At 50.8% G+C, this 19,390-nt stretch overlaps 1 protein-coding gene across 5 annotated transcripts in view; it reads left to right on the forward strand.

Moving 5' to 3' along the window:
* LOC115175377 (rho family-interacting cell polarization regulator 2) overlaps positions 1 to 19,390 on the forward strand; it is a 100,412-nt gene that overhangs the window by 71,012 nt on the left and 10,010 nt on the right. For 3 of the 5 annotated variants that reach the window (XM_029734606.1, XM_029734607.1, XM_029734608.1), the window contains exons 7-19: positions 9,587 to 9,736; positions 9,912 to 9,975; positions 10,172 to 10,215; positions 10,457 to 10,582; positions 10,909 to 11,057; positions 11,972 to 12,101; positions 12,444 to 12,680; positions 13,321 to 13,760; positions 13,878 to 14,142; positions 14,746 to 14,915; positions 15,762 to 15,930; positions 16,137 to 16,269; positions 16,852 to 17,016. In XM_029734606.1, coding sequence (XP_029590466.1) covers positions 9,587 to 9,736; positions 9,912 to 9,975; positions 10,172 to 10,215; positions 10,457 to 10,582; positions 10,909 to 11,057; positions 11,972 to 12,101; positions 12,444 to 12,680; positions 13,321 to 13,760; positions 13,878 to 14,142; positions 14,746 to 14,915; positions 15,762 to 15,930; positions 16,137 to 16,269; positions 16,852 to 17,016 — 2,242 coding nt within the window. The remainder of the gene's footprint in view (positions 1 to 9,586; positions 9,737 to 9,911; positions 9,976 to 10,171; positions 10,216 to 10,456; positions 10,583 to 10,908; positions 11,058 to 11,971; positions 12,102 to 12,443; positions 12,681 to 13,320; positions 13,761 to 13,877; positions 14,143 to 14,745; positions 14,916 to 15,761; positions 15,931 to 16,136; positions 16,270 to 16,851; positions 17,017 to 19,390) is intronic. The other 2 variants (XM_029734609.1, XM_029734610.1) reach the window with 1 other exon arrangement.

Below are 19,390 nucleotides of genomic sequence, written 5' to 3' on the forward strand. Positions count from 1 at the left end.
GCTGCAGGTCTCATCTCTGATCGTCCCCTCCCCTCAGGGAGTACTACATGTGTTTGACGTGGCTGCAGGCCTTATCTCTGATCGGTCTCCCGTCAGGGAGTACTACATGTGTTTGACGTGGCTGCAGGCCTTATCTCTGATCGGTCTCCCCTCAGGGAGTACTACATGTGTTTGACGTGGCTGCAGGCCTTATCTCTGATCGTCCCCTCCCCTCAGGGAGTACTACATGTGTTTGACGTGGCTGCAGGCCTTATCTCTGATCGTCCCTCCCCTCAGGGAGTACTACATGTGCTTGACGTGGCTGCAGGCCTTATCTCTGATCGTCCCTCCCCTCAGGGAGTACTACATGTATTTGACGTGGCTGCAGGTCTCATCTCTGATCGTCCCCTCCCCTCAGGGAGTACTACATGTGTTTGACGTGGCTGCAGGCCTTATCTCTGATCGTCCCTCCCCTCAGGGAGTACTACATGTGTTTGACGTGGCTGCAGGCCTTATCGCTGATCGTCCCCTCAGGGAGTACTACATGTGTTTGACGTGGCTGCAGGCCTATCTCTGATCGTCCCCTCCCCTTGGGGAGTACTACATGTGTTTGACGTGGCTGCAGGCCTTATCTCTGATCGTCCCTCCCCTCAGGGAGTACTACATGTGTATGACGTGGCTGCAGGCCTTATCTCTGATCGTCCCCTCCCCTCGGGGAGTACTACATGTGTTTGACGTGGCTGCAGGCCTTATCTCTGATCGTCCCTCCCCTCAGGGAGTACTACATGTGTTTGACGTGGCTGCAGGCCTTATCTCTGATCGTCCCTCCCCTCAGGGAGTACTACATGTATTTGACGTGGCTGCAGGTCTCATCTCTGATCGTCCCCTCCCCTCAGGGAGTACTACATGTGTTTGACGTGGCTGCAGGCCTTATCTCTGATCGGTCTCCCCTCAGGGAGTACTACATGTGTTTGACGTGGCTGCAGGCCTTATCTCTGATCGGTCTCCCCTCAGGGAGTACTACATGTGTTTGACGTGGCTGCAGGCCTTATCTCTGATCGTCCCCTCCCCTCAGGGAGTACTACATGTGTTTGACGTGGCTGCAGGCCTTATCTCTGATCGTCCCTCCCCTCAGGGAGTACTACATGTGCTTGACGTGGCTGCAGGCCTTATCTCTGATCGTCCCTCCCCTCAGGGAGTACTACATGTATTTGACGTGGCTGCAGGTCTCATCTCTGATCGTCCCCTCCCCTCAGGGAGTACTACATGTGTTTGACGTGGCTGCAGGCCTTATCTCTGATCGTCCCTCCCCTCAGGGAGTACTACATGTGTTTGACGTGGCTGCAGGCCTTATCGCTGATCGTCCCCTCAGGGAGTACTACATGTGTTTGACGTGGCTGCAGGCCTTATCTCTGATCGTCCCCTCCCCTCAGGGAGTACTACATGTGTTTGACGTGGCTGCAGGCCTTATCTCTGATCGTCCCTCCCCTCAGGGAGTACTACATGTGTTTGACGTGGCTGCAGGCCTTATCTCTGATCGTCCCTCCCCTCAGGGAGTACTACATGTGTTTGACGTGGCTGCAGGCCTTATCTCTGATCGTCCCTCCCCTCAGGGAGTACTACATGTGTTTGACGTGGCTGCAGGCCTTATCTCTGATCGTCCCCTCCCCTCAGGGAGTACTACATGTGTTTGACGTGGCTGCAGGCCTTATCTCTGATCGTCCCTCCTCTCAGGGAGTACTACATGTGTTTGACGTGGCTGCAGGCCTTATCTCTGATCGTCCCCTCCCCTCAGGGAGTACTACATGTGTTTGACGTGGCTGCAGGCCTTATCTCTGATCGTCCCTCCCCTCAGGGAGTACTACATGTGTTTGACGTGGCTGCAGGCCTTATCTCTGATCGTCCCCTCCCCTCAGGGAGTACTACATGTGTTTGACGTGGCTGCAGGCCTTATCTCTGATCGTCCCTCCTCTCAGGGAGTACTACATGTGTTTGACGTGGCTGCAGGCCTTATCTCTGATCGTCCCTCCCCTCAGGGAGTACTACATGTGTTTGACGTGGCTGCAGGCCTTATCTCTGATCATCCCTCCCCTCAGGGAGTACTACATGTGTTTGACGTGGCTGCAGGCCTTATCTCTGCTAGTCCCCTCCCCTCAGGGAGTACTACATGTGTTTGACGTGGCTGCAGGCCTTATCTCTGATCGTCCCCTCCCCTCAGGGAGTACTACATGTGTTTGACGTGGCTGCAGACCTTATCTCTGATCATCCCTCCCCTCAGGGAGTACTACATGTGTTTGACGTGGCTGCAGGCCTTATCTCTGCTAGTCCCCTCCCCTCAGGGAGTACTACATGTGTTTGATGTGGCTGCAGGCCTTATCTCTGATCGTCCCCTCCCCTCAGGGAGTACTACATGTGTTTGATGTGGCTGCAGGCCTTTTCTCTGATCGTCCCTCCCCTCAGGGAGTACTACATGTGTTTGACGTGGCTGCAGGCCTTATCTCTGCTAGTCCCCTCCCCTCAGGGAGTACTACATGTGTTTGACGTGGCTGCAGGCCTTATCTCTGATCGTCCCTCCCCTCAGGGAGTACTACATGTGTTTGACGTGGCTGCAGGCCTTATCTCTGATCGTCCCCTCCCCTCAGGGAGTACTACATGTGTTTGACGTGGCTGCAGGCCTCATCTCTGCTAGTCCCTGGTGTAATGTAGAGAGGAAGAGTAGATCCACACCAGCTCAGATGATAAACACAACGTAAGAGGATTTCCTTTAGTCTTTCTTAGTCCATGACATGCAGGTCAACTTATGTGTGCGTGCAATTCATTAGAATTATATTTTGGTTTGGATGTTGGTTGGCTAAAGACATATCCTCTGGGTCATCTCTGGGTCCTCTCTGGGTCCTCTCTCTTTCCTGATGATGTTTGGTGTTTGTGGGTTAAATCTACCTTTAGAGAGTTCCTCTTTAAACGTGTGTGTGTGTGTGTGTGTGTGTGTGTGTGTGTGTGTGTGTGTGTGTGTGTGTGTGTGTGTGTGTGTGTGTGTGTGTGTGTGTGTGTGTGCGTGCCTGCCAGCCTGCCTCAGCTGCTGTCGCACAGTGTGTGTTTACGTGGGTGCTTGTCCCTCTCTCAGGGTGTGAGCAGTGGAGCCCACAGAATGTGTTGTTTCCTTATTCAGCCCATCACAGTGCTTTAACTACAGTCTCCATTTAGAATAGCCTGCCCAGTCACCCTGTCCATCATTTCCTGGGGCGATGGGTGGGGAGGAGGAGTGTGACACAGAGCTACATCCTCAGGCCCAGAAAGATGGTGATACGTTATCACAATCTCTAGAGAGGCTTTAGCCACTGAGAACTCTTTAAACCTTGTCACTTTAAAAACACTTGAAGAACTTCCTTAAAATGGCATTACCACAGATAAAAGAGAATCAATCAAACTAAAATCATGTGAACTGCCAATACTATGTTAGCCTTCCTCCATCTGGCCTAGGTCAGGAGAATGAATAGTGGAGTCTAACGGTAGTGGAGTCTAACGGTAGTGGAGTCTAACGGTAGTGGAGTCTAACGGTAGTGGAGTCTAATGGTAGTACAATAATGCAGTGTGATGGTTTCTCCCCTGCAACAGCAGTGCAGGCATCCCATCTTAGACTGACTGACACCAGCGGCTGTCTGTCTGTCTCTGCCCATTCCACCAAGTCCCCATTTCTCAGATACCACTTGGTGACCTGAATCCTATAGGGTAAAGTTGGCACAGAGGGTCTGGTTACTGCACTCTCCCCCTCTGCAATCATTTAACTTTATATAGCTCAAATAACTTTGTGACATTGTTATAGAGAGTTAATTGACATGGAGACTTCATTGTTAGAATTAATTCTACTCTTTGATGGAATTAATCTCATGCTTCAGGAGAAAGTAGATCAAATCAAAGTGTATTGGTCGCATACACATATTTACAGATGGTATTGCAGGTGTTTTTAGCTCCAACAGTCCAGTAATATTAATTTGTATTCTTATTTTTTAAAGAAATATCAGAACAAGTAATTGTGAAGGATGTCATGCTTCTTGCTTAGCGAGTACCACTTTCTCCTGATTCGGCCCAAACATGGCGCGGACGCACAAACACACCATCCTCCATCAAAGATCTTAGCCGATCACATCACCTCAAAAGCTAGCTAAATAGGCGACGCGACACTTAAGGCTGAGGAGTACGTTTCACATCCCCATGGGATACATAATATCAGAGTCATCTTCCAGTCCTCATTGCTCTGAATCAGATCTTTCTCTCTGACTCAGCCCTTTCTCCTGTCTCTGACTCAGCCCTTTCTCCTCTCTCTCTGACTCAGCCCTTTCTCCTCTCTCTCTGACTCAGCCCTTTTCTCCTCTCTCTCTGACTCAGCCCTTTTCTCCTCTCTCTCTGACTCAGCCCTTTTCTCCTCTCTCTCTGACTCAGCCCTTTTCTCCTCTCTCTCTGACTCAGCCCTTTCTCCTCTCTCTCTGACTCAGCCCTTTCTCCTCTCTCTCTGACTCAGCCCTTTTCTCCTCTCTCTCTGACTCAGCCCTTTCTCCTCTCTCTCTGACTCAGCCCTTTTCTCCTCTCTCTCTGACTCAGCCCTTTTCTCCTCTCTCTCTGACTCAGCCCTTTTCTCCTCTCTCTCTGACTCAGCCCTTTCTCCTCTCTCTCTGACTCAGCCCTTTCTCCTCTCTAGAGGAGAATAATAGTTGTGGTTAAGGTGTATGTTTACGAGCTGTACAGTTCTGCTGCACCCAAATAAACAGCCCACCACAGACAGGGATGGGAGGGGTGGGGGAGGGAGGGTAGTGTGGGGGTGGTGGGGTCGGGTCGGGTGGATGATGCTATGAGGGATAGTGGGACAGGGTGGGGTTTCTCTCTCTTAGTATCCAAACATGACACATCCACTGCACTGCCAGAACCTCACATCATCATCAACCCTTGCTATTGTCCTGCTAAATGAATCTAACTTATTGTTCTCCTCCCCCCTCCACCACCTGCTGTGGCTGCTATGATTGTCAAGACGTTGGGATGCGATTGGCCCATTTCCCTCCTCTGTTTCCCCTAAGGAGAACCTTAGACTGTTATGATTCAATATCTCACTGAGCTTCACGGCGACGCCTGAATATTTCCTTTTGATTTGGCCTGCTCCAGGTGTTTGTTTATGCCTGCCAGACGGTTACAGTAGAGTACGGACTCAGTACGGTCTCAGTACAGTAGGGAAGTCATCACATTATAAAATCACTATCATAACACACCACAGGCAGAGGGAGGGAGGGATGGAGAGAGAGTTGGCTTATGTTATTTAGCTTTCTCTCTCGCGCACATGTACGCTCTCCCCCCCTCACTCTCCATCTTTTCTGTCTTCCTTTCCTCCCACATGGATTAATGCTGGCCCACCACAGTATATTTCTATCCAGCTTTCTGCTGGGTATGTGCGTATTAGACAGTGCTGGCTGTGCAGACTGAACACAGTCGGCTGGCCAACGATCGCTAAACGCTGTCTGCTGCTCCTTCACCGTGGAGGTATTCCACAGGGTGATCCCACGTGAATGGGACACTACCGCTGCAGGCCCCGTTTACACCGCTGTTTCTGTCATCCTCTTTCTCTCTGTCTCACTCTCTCACTCTGTCTCACTCTCTCTTCACCTCTGTCTCACTCTCACTCTCTCTCACTCTCTCTCTTCACCTCTGTTTTCCTGTCTCACTCTTTCTCACTCTCTCTCTTCACCTCTGTTTTCCTCTCTCTCACTCTCTCTCACTCTCTCTCACTCTCTCTTCACCTCTGTCTCACTCGCTCTCACTCTCTTCACCTCTGTCTCACTCTCTCTCACTCTCTCTTCACCTCTCTCTTCACCTCTGTCTCACTCTCTCTCACTCTCTCTCCACCTCTGTTTTCCCCTGTTTCACCCTGCAATTCAATTCAATTAAGAGGCTTATTGGCATGGGAAACACATGTTTACATTGCCAAAGCAAGTTAAATAAATTATAAACAAAAGTGAAATAAACAGTAAACATTAAACACAAGTTTAAAATGAATAGACACATTTCAAATGTCATTATAGTGTTGTAATGATGTGAAAATAGTTAAAGTACAAAATGGAAAATAAATAAAAGTTAACAGGTTGTATTTACAATGGTGTTTGTTCTCCTCTGGTTGCCCTTTTCTTGTGGCTACAGGTCACATATCTTGCTGCTGTGATGGCACACTGTGGTATTTCACCCAGTAGATATGGGAGTTTATCAAAATTGGGTTTGTTTTTGAGTCTTTGTGGCTCTGTGTATCTGAGGGAAATATGTGTTTCTAATATGGTCATACATTTGGCAGGAGGTTAGGAAGTGCAGCTCAGTTTCCACCTCATTTTGTGGGCAGTGTGCACATAACCTGTCTTCTCTTGAGAGCCAGGTCTGCCTACGGCGGCCTCTCTCAATAGCAAGGCTATGCTCACTGAGTCTGTACATATTCACAGTGGTCAGGTATTCTGCCACTTGTGTACTCTCTGTTTAGGGTCAAATAGCATTCCAGATTGCTCTGTTTTTTGGTCAATTCTTTCCAATGTGTCAAGTAATTATCTTTTTGTTTTCTCATGATTTGTTTGGCTCTAATTGTGTTGCTGTCCTGGGGCTCTGTGGGGTGTGTTTGTATTTGTGAACAGAGCCCCAGGACCAGCTTGCTTAGGGGACTCTTCTCCAGGTTCATCTCTTTGTAGGTGATGGCTTTGTTATGGAAGGTTTGGGAATTGCTTCCTTTTAGGTGGTTGTAGAATTTATGGTTATTTTCTGGATTTTGATAATTAGCGGTTTTTGGCCTTATTCTGCTTTGCATGCATTATTTGGTGTTTTAAGTTGTACACAGGATGTTTTTGCAGAATTCTGCATGCAGAGTCTCAATTTGGTGTTTGTCTCATTTTGTGAATTCTTGGTTGGTGAGCGGACCTGAGACCTCACAACCATAAAGGGCAATGGGTTCTATAACTGATAGAAGTATTTTTAGCCAGATCCTAATTGTGATGTCGAATTTGATGTACCTTTTGATGGCGTAGAAGGCCCTTCTTGCCTTGTCTCTCAGATCATTCACAGCTTTGTGGAAGTTACCTGTGCCTCTGATGTTTAGGCCGAGGTATTTATCATTTTTTTGTGTGCTCTAAGGCAACAGTGTCTAGGTAGAATTTGTATTTGTTGTCCTGGCAACTGGACCTTTTATAGAACACCTTTATTTTTGTCTTCCTGAGATTTACTATCAGGGCCCAGGTCTGTCAGGGCCCAGGTCTGTCAGGGCCCAGGTCTGACAGTATCTGTGCAGAAGATCTAGGTGCTGCTGTAGGCCCTCCTTGGTTGGGGACAGAAGCAGCAGATCATCAGCAAACAGCTTTGTTCAAGTAGGCTGTGATTTTGCTGTGGTCTGATAGGGGTGTCAGTGGGCTGACTGTGAACGCTCTGAGAGACTCTGGGTTGAGGTCAGTGATAAAGTAGTCTCCAGTACTACTGCCAGGAGATGATCTGAGGGTGTACCTACTAAAGAAGTCTCATCGAAGCCTACCATTGACTATGTACAGACCCAGCGTAGGACAGAGCTGCAGGAGTTGTAACCTGTTTTTGTTGGTTGTTTTGTCATAGTTGTGTCTAGGGGGGCATATTTGGCAGGGAATGCTGTCACCTCCAGGTAGGTGCTTGTCCCTGTGTGCTGAGAGTGTCAGGTTCTTGTCCAGTTCTGGCATTTAGGTCACCACAGACCAGTATCAAATCAAATGTATTTATAAAGCCCTTCTTACATCAGTTGATATCTCAAAGTGCTGTACAGAAACCCAGCCTAAAACCCCAAACAGCAAGCAATGCAGGTGTAGAGGCACGGTGGCTAGGAAAAACTCCCTAGAAAAGCCAGAACCTAGGAAGAAACCTAGAGAGGAACCAGTACATGTCCCTGGGCCTGAAAATGGTTGATCTCCCTCTCTAGGATGGAGAAGCTGTCATCATTAAAGTATGGGGATTCTAGTGGGGGATACAGGTAGCACACATGAGGACATTTTTCTCTGTTGAGATAATTTCCTTATTAATTTCTAGCCAGATGTAAACTCTTCCTGTTTTGACTAATTTAATAGAGTGAGTAAGGTCTGCTCTATACCAAAGTAGCATACCCCCTGAGTCCCTTCCCTGTTTCACACCTGGTAGTTTGGTGGATGGGACTACCAGCTCTCACTAACCTAGAGGGCAACCAGTGGGTCTGTCTCCTTTAAACCATGTTTCTTGTAGGATGACAAGCTCTTTGTTTCCAATTTATTTGATGAAGTCTGGGTTCCTGTTCTTTATGCCAAAGGCAGATGACCTCAGACCTTGTATATTCCAGGATGAGATGGTAAAATATTTGTGTTCCATAGTGTCTAGGGTTGTTTTTGTGTGGTTTAGGCCCGGACCATCACAGTAGGTGTGAGCAGAGCATGTTGAGCATCTGATACATACTTCTTAGGTCACAGGATGGTGCTTGGGTGGGTGTAATAGTGGGGGTTGGGCTTGTTGCTCTGCTCACAGCCTGGGCATTATGTTCTGCTGTCATGTTGAGGTCCTTGCCAGCTGTCTTTCTCCAGCCCTCTATCCCCTTTTCTCTCCTCAGTCCATGGCTTTAGCATAGTTAATATGAAGGGGGATGTCGGTCAGTGGGCTGTGGTCTAAATGTGTAAATCTATGATAAAGGGTTTGAGACATCATTCTGCCAGACATGGTAATCAGGCTTCCCCGGAAGCAGACTGAGTCCCTCAGGTAGCCACCTCAGCGTTCTAGAAAATGATCATTCAACTGCATGCTGAATATTTAGTATCTTTATGTAAGAGGGAGGATGGATTAGATTTGCAAGCTTGTTTCAGGCCCAGGGCTTCTGTTTACGCTGAATGGAACATCACAAGCTTGTTTCAGGGCCAGGGCTTCTGTTTACGCTGAATAAAACATCACAAGCTTGTTTCAGGCCCCGGGCTTCTGTTTACGCTGAATAGAACACCACAAGCTTGTTTCAGGCCCAGGGCTTCTGTTTACGCTGAATGGAACATCACAAGCTTGTTTCAGGCCCAGGGCTTCTGTTAACGCTGAATAAAACATCACAAGCTTGTTTCAGGCCCAGGGCTTCTGTTTACGCTGAATGGAACATCACAAGCTTGTTTCAGGCCCCTGGCTTCTGTTAACGCTGAATAAAACATCACAAGCTTGTTTCAGGCCCAGGGCTTCTGTTTACGCTGAATGGAACATCACAAGCTTGTTTCAGGCCCAGGGCTTCTGCTTATGCGGAATGGAACACCACAAGCTTGTTTCAGGGCCAGGGCTTCTGTTTACGCTGAATAGAACATCAAAAGCTTGTTTCAGGCCCCGGGCTTCTGTTTACGCTGAATAGAACATCACAAGCTTCCCAGACCGTTATTGCACGATCGGTACAGAACGTGCCGAGTATGGGTGTTTGTGAAAGGCATACTTTAATATAGGTTATAAATCTGTAGCCCTCTCTTTGTTGTGTATTTTAAGGCTATAACCCTCTGCTCTCTGTACTTTCTACATGTCTAAGTGTGTAACCCTCTCTATGCTACGGTGTATAGATTTGAACTATGACCCTCTGTGTCCCCTGTAGGTGGATGAGCTGTATGAGGCGTTCTGTATCCAGCGCAGGCTGAGGGAGGGAGCCAGTAAGATGAAGCAGGCCTTCTCTGCATCTCCCTCCACCAAGGCCACCAGAGAGAGCATGTCAGAGGTCAACCGCAGATACAAGGAGTACACAGAGGTGTGGATCCACGCACATACACAACTATACTGTGTAATCATCAGCCCATTCACCGGCACCATATGATCACCCACTGAGATCTAACACAGTTCTGGTGCCTGATGTCAAAGTTTGATGAATGGGTTTGGTTTGTCTCCTGTTGTTTTTGTGCTGATCATTCTCCCTTCCTCCCCAGAATATGAGCACGTTAGAGGGGGAGCTAGAGAACATGCTGGGGGAGTTCCATATCAAAATGAAAGGTAAGACTGAGGCCAGTGGGACAGCCGTTAGAGTAGCGGGATCACGTAGGGAAAACTGGAGACAAACAAGCAATGATCAATTTTACACAAGTATCTCTTCATCTCTCTTTCACTCTCTCTCCCTCTGTCTCTCTCTCTCTCTCTGTTCCCCCCTCTCTCCCTCTCTCTCTCTCTCTCCATCCCTCTCTCACTTCAGGTCTTGCTGGCTTTGCTCGTCTCTGTCCAGGAGACCAGTATGAGGTGAGTTATATGAATGAGGCCCTCTCTACATCAGAAGTAGACAACTGTATCTTTCCCAATCTGCAGACTGTTTCATGGCTCGTGACTTCTGTCTCTTTGGCCTTGCATCTATCTCTAACTGCTCTCTTTCTCTCTCTCTCTCTCTCTCTCTCTCTCGCTCTCTCTCGCTCTCTCTCTTCCTTTCTCCCTCTCCACCCTCCTTCCATCTCTCTCTGTTTCTCTCCCTCCATCCCTCCGTCAGATCTTTATGCGGTATGGGCGTCAGCGCTGGAAGCTGAAGGGGAAGATAGAGGTGAACTCCAGACAGAGTTGGGACGGAGAGGAGATGGTCTTCATGCCCCTCATCACAGACCTCATCAACATCAAGGTACACATGAGAATGTTATATCATATGATGTGGTTGATAGCTGATATGTTAAATACCTATCCAGGCATGCGGGGATCTGACATGCGTCTGCAATGTATTTCATTTTGAATGCTGCCCCTGTCAAACCATTTCTGAGGGCAAACCAGTCCTCCAAAGGTTCTGAAGCCAAATTACCTTTGACCCCTGGCCCAACTATCTGTCTTTGGTTCAATCAGGTGACAGAGCTGAAGGGTCTAGCCACACATCCTGGTGGGCAGTGTGATCTGACCTCTAACTTCCTGTCTCTGGTCCAATCAGCTCTAACTTGCTGTCTGTGGTCCAATCAGGTGACGGAGCTGAAGGGCCTGGCCACTCACATCCTGGTGGGCAGTGTGATCTGTGAGACCAAGGATCTGTTCACGGCCATGCCTCAGGTGGTGGCTGTAGACGTTAATGACCTGGGAACCATCAAACTCAACCTGGAGGTCACATGGTTGTAAGTCAGTGTTTCCTAAAATAGGGTTCATGACCCCATGTGGGGTCGCCTGATTTGAAAATGGGGTTGTGTGAGAGAAACTTGCGTTTGGTTCATAGAACCGGGGTTACGTCAGTAACCTCTGGTAGCTGCTAGATGGGTTGTTATAAACAGAGTTTCTGTTTTCTACCTACAAATGTGGCAAAAAAAAATGGTACCTTTTAAGCTACAAAATATTATGACCCCTTCACTGAAATAAAAATATTTGGGGTCCCCTGTTGTAAGTGGACTTAATTAAACTTCTATTTGAGTGGTGTACATGTTTTTAAGGTGCGACTAGTTGAATCTGAATCACATGGAGTTATTGGTGGTGTTTAAGGAGCAGAAAAACATCAACACCAACTTCAAAACTATTGTTTTTGTAGCCGAAACAAATCATTCTTTAGGACGTAGAGAGAGAGAGAGACAGATAGTAAAGTTTATACAAATCTCTGCTGTTAAACTAAATGTTAGTCTAAAATAAAGAGAATGTCTGGAGTGTTTTTATAGTGAAGATCAAGTTTCTAACTTCCCTACCTGGGCTGATGAGACAGTGGATTGTACAGTCAGATGGAACAGAGTAAATAGGCATTTTAACGTTATAGATTGGTGGTAACTTGTGGAGTAGACACTGGCTAGAATGCGCTTTTAACCAATCAGCATTCAGGATTTGGAGCCACCCGTTGTATGAAGTATTCTAACTACACCATGCTACCTATGGTGGTTAGTTACAGCGGTTAATGTTGACTAAGTCATGAAGTTATACTGTAACGCTGCCCTCTTCTGGAGAACCTGGATGTCTGCTCCAGTGTCACAGCATTATTCACCTAGTAGTTTATAGTTCTCTAATGGACTCTTTCCCCTTCTGACTGTCTCTCTGCTCTCCCCCCATGCAGTCCATTTGATGTGGAAGACCTGACCCTGTCTTCAGGGAACGTGAGCAAGGCCACCGCCCTACAGAGACGGGTGTCTGTCTACAGTCAGGGCACGCCAGAGACACCCACCTTCCAGGACCAGTCCTTCTTTGTGAGTCCCACACAGAGCCTCCTCTCCCTGGGGTGGGATAGGGGAGGGGAGTGGGTGTATGGATCTAAGGATCTATGACTCCTAGTCCCATTGCTGTCTTATAACGCAGCATACTGCTCACTCACCTGCCTGCTCACAGCACAGGATTCCTCGTTGCACTAACCCACTAACACAGCCCTTGTGTTGACTGGATTGTGAAACCAACAGCTTGTGTCTGTCTATGAATGCAGTGGCTAAGGCTAACTAACCCTAACTCACCCATCCCTCCCTCCCATCCCTCCCACCATTCACCCATTTCTCCTCCCGCCCCTCCCTCCCCTGCTCCCTTTGTGTGTGGTAAAGAAGTGGCAACCCTCCCCGACCCAGCATCGTCCCTGCCTGACCCAGCATCGCCTGTCCCCGACCCAGCATCGCCTGTCCCCAACCCAGCATCGCCTGTCCCCGACCCAGCATCGCCTGTCCTTCCTCCACGGTCTGAGGAACTCCCTGTTAGAGAAGCTGAGACGCAGTCGCTCCTTTGGCGACCTGGTCTCCCTCCGCCCCAGGCCCAAGTCCAGCCTGGAGGGTTATGTGACTGAGGTGTGCTAGGTTAGGGCTAGCCCCAATTCCCCCTGCCTGTGTGGCTGTGCCTGCTTATTGTTAGCATGCTGTCTGTGTGGCTGTTTATTGTTAGCATGCTGTCTGTGTGGCTGTTTATTGTTAGCATGCTGTCTGTGTGGCTGTTTATTGTTAGCATTCTGTCTGTGTGGCTGTTTATTGTTAGCAATCAAATCAAATCAAATGTATTTATAAAGCCCTTCTTACATCAGCTGATATCTCAAAGTGCTGTACAGAAACCCAGCTTAAAACCCCAAACAGCAAGCAATGCAGGTGTAGAAGCATGCTGTCTGTGTGGCTGCTTATTGTTAGTGTGCTGTCTGTGTGGCTGTGCCTGCTTATTGTTAGCATGCTGTCTCTGTGTCTGTGCCTGCTTATTGTTAGCATGCTGTCTATGTGCCTGCTTATTGTTAGCATGCTGTCTGTGTGGCTGCTTATTGTTAGCATGCTGTCTGTGTGGCTGCTTATTGTTAGCATGCTGTCTGTGTGGCTGTGCCTGCTTATTGTTAGCATGGAGTGGCTTGTGTCAGCCGGTGTAGAACAGTAGAAGTAGAAAAGAGGAGTTAACTGTGATGCTCTTCTTTCTCACTCACTCACTCACTCACTCCCTCCCTCTCTCCAGTCCACCCTCCCTGATGACGTCTTTGAGAGCGGTGGGTGTGGTAACGCCGAGTGCAAGCGCCTCTCCTTCACCTTCTCCGATACTTCAGTCTCCTCCCCCAGCCTCGCCCCCGGCCAGTCCAACCCCGAAATCACCGTCACGCCCCCTGAGACCTGCCCCCAGCCCCAAATCCCCAACGTTGAAGTCACCGTTCGAATACATGCAGACGTAGTGGAAGAGGCAGAGGAAGGTGAGGAGGAAGAGGAGAGTCGCGGTAGCAGCGGTAGCGTGAGTACCAGCCTGGTCAGCGAGGAGGCGGAGTCAGAGTGGGAGAGGGCGGAGTCCCAGTGTAACGGAGGACCCGTCTCTCTCTGCTCGGAGAGGCAGTTGTCTGCGGTCGCTCCCGGGGGTGTGTTTCCGGATCACGCTGGGCCGGACAGGGATGGAGATGAAGATGACAGGTAATAGTTGGATGTTTTGTCTTTATGATACGCAGAGGCCAAACAAATCTCCCCTTGAGGGACAATGAAATTGTGTTGTATTGTAACGTATTCTATTAAATTGTATTCTATTGTCAGCTCGGAGTTACTGAAGCCCGTTGAACTTGACACTGAAGAACCAGGCAGCTTGACCAGGCAACTGGTGAGGAGGCTGACATCGTCTGACATTCTGCCCGAGGCGGGGGTTCTGAGCTGGGCTGGGGAGGGGAGCAGGGCCTTCCTGGAGAGCAGCCTGGAAGAAACCCTGCAGAGTCTGCTACTGAGGCTAGAGTCACTGGGACAACGCTGTAGAGAACTACAGGACCTAGAACAGGAAGTGATGCGCCTGGAGGACCTACTCAAGGTGAGGCCTGTACTTTCTCCTCAAGCAACTGTGTGTGCATCACAGGGTTGGGGGTCAATGCAATATTAGCTGAATTTGACATTTCATTTCTCTGTAGGAATTCATTTCAAATCCTGAATTGACTTCAGACAGAATTGACCCCAACCCTGGTGCGTTACCTGTTATATTTTAAATTTTAGTCGTTTAGCAGACGCTCTTATCCAGAGCGACTAACAGGAGCAATTAAGGGTAAGTGCCTTGCTCAAGGGCACATCGACAGATTGTTCACCTACTCGGCTTGGGGATTCAAACCAGCGACCTTTCGGTTACTAGCCCAATGCTCTTAACCACTAGGCTACCTTCAGTTCAAGCTGAGGCTACATTGTTTCTGTTGATCTTTATGAAAATGTATTATCTGCTGAAAAATGTGTAAGAGTGGTAGTTTATGATAGTTGTTTATGTACAAAAGTTTTATTGTGACTGTAGCCTCATCGTAGCCTTGACATCCAGTTTAATCCCCTATGGCTGCAGGTCGTCTCTCCCTCAGTAGTAGGCCAACCTAGTCTGGCATTACCAGGCAACCCACACCCTGCAGGGTTTTTCAGGGTCTGATCTCTCCCTCAGTGCCGTCTCCCGGGCCACAGGAGCAGGTCGTCCAGCCTCAGCCTGATGGTTGAGAGCGCCCTGGAGAGCTTCGACTTCCTTAACACCTCCGACTTTGACGACGATGACACGGGTGATGACCACGCCCTCCAACACTCCGTGTTCTTTGACATGGAGGCGGAGAGCATCGGGTAGGTCAGGAGGGAGGGACGGGAGGAGGGGGAGGGCAAGTCCCCTGTCCTCTCGCTAGTTTACTACCCCTCTGTCCCTGCCTGGGAGATGGTGGTGGTGACCCTGCCTGTCTCCTTCCATCGGCCTCTAACCTCTGTCTGCTAACCCCACTGTCCCTCCACGGCCAATGAGATTCTACTGGGCCTGTGTATGTGTGTGGGACTAACCCAGGCTGTTTTTCTCCCCTCTGTCTCTCTCTCCCCCCTCTATCTGTCTTTCTCTCCCCCTCTATCTGTCTCTCTCGCTCCCCCCACCTGTCTCTCTCCCCCCTATCTCTCTCTCTCCCCCATCTGTCTCTCTCTCTCTCTCTCCCATCTGTCCCCCCATCTGTCTCTCTCCCCCTCTATCTGTCTAACAGTTTGCCTAATTTCAGTTTGTGACAAAAAAAGCACTCGGTGTAGAGAATCATTGTACCATCTAAACCGCTGTGAAATATCTTTTCAATAACCAAAAATATTGTATTTTCAACTGTTTGAAGTTCGTGTACAAACCCGAAAGTAAAAGACGCAAAAACGAAACTTAAGAACTGGAAGCTTAGAAATAGCATACATAGAACATATCTACCACTTCTTAGACTTGCTTCCAATGAGAATGACAGATCTATGTCAATTTTGTCAGGTCGCCCCAAAAAATGTAATATTGTAGCTTTCAATTAATGGATTCATACTGCATTCAACTCTAGCATCCCATATCATGCTGATTCACATACTGTTATATTCTAATGGCTTTAGTAGTGATAGTAGTGCACTTCTATACTCTGCTGCTTCCTTCTGGTGACTGTGTGTATCTCCTGTCTGTCTTAACAGACCTGGGGGCCAGCACCCAGAGGCCAGGGGTCACCTGAGTGAAGCCCTGATGGAGGACACCGGGGTGGGCAACAGTGTACCCGGCAGCCCCCTGCCTCTCACCACCGGCAACGAGAACCTGGACGTGGCCATCGTCATTCACCTGCAGTACTGCGACCATCTCATCCAGGTGAATTAACATGTTCCAGTCATTTCAAACTGCGCCACAGGAGGAGTCCCACAGGAGGAGTCCCACAGGAGGAGTCCCACAGGAGGAGTCCCACAGGAGGAGTGGGACTTGTTCACTGAGCAGTGTGTTTTCGTCTTTCTGACTTACACATTGACATAACACATGTATCCATAATTTTTTGGCCTGTGTGTAATGTGTAATGACAGCTCCTGTCCAGTGGGGGGAGCCCTTGGCAGCGTCGAGCCCAGCTCCAGAAGCTCTCAGCTCAGACTCAGCTGTTAGAGGAACTGGGAGAGATCAGCACAGAACGCCTGGGGAGCATCACCTCTGCTGCTGATGGTGAGTAGTCTACTCTGGAGCAGGGGACAGAGTCATGGGAGCAGTGAGACTTTTTTTGTACCCCTTTTTCTCCCCAATTTCGTGGTATCCAATTGGTAGTTAGTCTTGTCTCCTCGCTGCAACTCCCGTACGGACTCGGGAGAGACAAAGGTTGAGAGCCATGCGTCCTCCGAAACACAACCCAACCAAGCCGCACTGCTTCTTGACACAATACCCACTTAACCCGGAAGCCAGCCGCACCAATGTGTCAGAGGAAACACCGTACAGCATACACTGCGCCCGGCCCGCCACAGGAGTTGCTAGAACGCTATAGGACAAGGATATCCCTGCCGGTCAAGCCCTCCCCTAACCCGGACGACGCTGGGCCAATTGTGCGCCGCCCCATGGGTCTCCCGGTGGTGGCCGGCTGCGACAGAGCCTGGACTCGAACCAGGATCTCTAGTGGCACAGCCTTAGACCACTGCGCCACTCGGGAGTCCCACAGGAGGAGTCTAATTCACTGAGCAGTGTGTTTTCGTCTTTCTGACTTACACATTTATCTAGAACCTAATAATGAATCTCCGTCTGTCCTCTCTCTCTCAGTGCTCCCAGGGCTGGCGGAGCGGCCTGCTCGGGTGGCTCTGTGGTCGGAGTGTAGTGGTTCTGGTGCACTGTTCCACGCTACGCTGGACCGGGTGCTCAAACACATGCACCACAGCTACACCGGCCCACTGCAGCAGAGACACCCACACACCGCAGCTGACACGGGTAGCCACTTTTCTTTATATGTCTTAAACTGTATAACTACTGTATTGTGTTTAACTATGTGTGTCCAACATACAGTGCTTTGCAAATGCAGCTTATTTCTATGTGAAAACTGAAATGGTCTATTCATTCCTTTTTCCATTTTAGTATGCCAATTGAGTATCATATTGTGATTTGTTTTTTTTATACAGGGCATTCGGAAAGTATTCAGACCCCTTGACTTTTTCCACATTTTGTTATGTTACAGCTTTATTCTAAAATTGATTAAATTTGTTTTTTTCGTCATCAACCCATACTCAATACCGCTGAATGACAAAGCGAGAACAAGCTCTGTCCGGTTGGACGGGGAGCGTGGTCGCTCTGTCCGGTTGGACGGGGAGCGTGGTCGCTCTGTCCGGTTGGACGGGGAGCGTGGTCGCTCTGTCCGGTTGGACGGGGAGCGTGGTCGCTCTGTCCGGTTGGACGGGGAGCGTGGTCGCTCTGTCCGGTTGGACGGGGAGCGTGGTCGCTCTGTCAGGTTGGACGGGGAGCGTGGTCGCTCTGTCCGGTTGGACGGGGATCGTGGTCGCTCTGTCCGGTTGGACGGGGAGCGTGGTCGCTCTGTCCGGTTGGACGGGGAGCGTGGTCGCTCTGTCCGGTTGGACGGGGAGCGTGGTCGCTCTGTCCGGTTGGACGGGGAGCGTGGTCGCTCTGTCCGGTTGGACGGGGAGCGTGGTCCCTCTGTCCGGTTGGACGGGGAGCGTGGTCCCTCTGTCCGGTTGGACGGGGAGCGTGGTCCCTCTGTCCGGTTGGACGGGGAGCGTGGTCCCTCTGTCCGGTTGGACGGGGAGCGTGGTCCCTCTGTCCGGTTGGACGGGGAGCGTGGTCCCTCTGTCTGGTTGGACGGGGAGCGTGGTCCCTCTGTCCGGTTGGACGGGGAGCGTGGTCCCTCTGTCCGGTTGGACGGGGAGCGTGGTCCCTCTGTCAGGTTGGCGGTTGGACGGGGAGCGTGGTCCCTCTGTCAGGTTGGCGGTTGGACGGGGAGCGTGGTCGCTCTGTCCGGTTGGATGTTGGACGGGGAGCGTGGTCGCTCTGTCCGGTTGGATGTTGGACGGGGAGCGTGGTCGCTCTGTCAGGTTGGCGGTTGGACGGGGAGCGTGGTCGCTCTGTCCGGTTGGATGTTGGACGGGGAGCGTGGTCGCTCTGTCCGGTTGGATGTTGGACGGGGAGCGTGGTCGCTCTGTCCGGTTGGATGTTGGACGGGGAGCGTGGTCGCTCTGTCAGGTTGGACGGGGAGCGTGGTCGCTCTGTCCGGTTGGATGTTGGACGGGGAGCGTGGTCGCTCTGTCCGGTTGGACGGGGAGCGTGGTCGCTCTGTCCGGTTGGATGTTGGACGGGGAGCGTGGTCGCTCTGTCAGGTTGGACGGGGAGCGTCGCTCTGTCCGGTTGGATGTTGGACGGGGAGCGTGGTCGCTCTGTCCGGTTGGACGGGGAGCGTGGTCGCTCTGTCAGGTTGGACGGGAAGCGTCGTCGCTCTGTCCGGTTGGATGTTGGACGGGGAGCGTGGTCGCTCTGTCCGGTTGGATGTTGGACGGGGAGCGTGGTCCCTCTGTCCGGTTGGACGGGGAGCGTGGTCCCTCTGTCCGGTTGGACGGGGAGCGTGGTCCCTCTGTCAGGTTGGCGGTTGGACGGGGAGCGTGGTCCCTCTGTCAGGTTGGCGGTTGGACGGGGAGCGTGGTTGCTCTGTCCGGTTGGAGGTTGGACGGGGAGCGTGGTCGCTCTGTCCGGTTGGATGTTGGACGGGGAGCGTGGTCGCTCTGTCCGGTTGGATGTTGGACGGGGAGCGTGGTCGCTCTGTCCGGTTGGATGTTGGACGGGGAGCGTGGTCGCTCTGTCCGGTTGGATGTTGGACGGGGAGCGTGGTCGCTCTGTCAGGTTGGACGGGGAGCGTCGCTCTGTCCGGTTGGACGGGGAGCGTGGTCGCTCTGTCCGGTTGGATGTTGGACGGGGAGCGTGGTCGCTCTGTCAGGTTGGACGGGGAGCGTCGCTCTGTCCGGTTGGATGTTGGACGGGGAGCGTGGTCGCTCTGTCTGGTTGGACGGGGAGCGTGGTCGCTCTGTCCGGTTGGACGGGGAGCGTGGTCGCTCTGTCAGGTTGGACGGGAAGCGTCGTCGCTCTGTCCGGTTGGATGTTGGACGGGGAGCGTGGTCGCTCTGTCTGGTTGGACGGGGAGCGTGGTCGCTCTGTCCGGTTGGACGGGGAGCGTGGTCGCTCTGTCAGGTTGGACGGGAAGCGTCGTCGCTCTGTCCGGTTGGATGTTGGACGGGGAGCGTGGTCGCTCTGTCTGGTTGGACGGGGAGCGTGGTCGCTCTGTCCGGTTGGACGGGGAGCGTGGTCG

Source organism: Salmo trutta, chromosome 36, assembly GCF_901001165.1.
Source record: "Salmo trutta chromosome 36, fSalTru1.1, whole genome shotgun sequence".
NCBI classification, from domain to species: Eukaryota; Metazoa; Chordata; class Actinopteri; order Salmoniformes; family Salmonidae; genus Salmo; species Salmo trutta.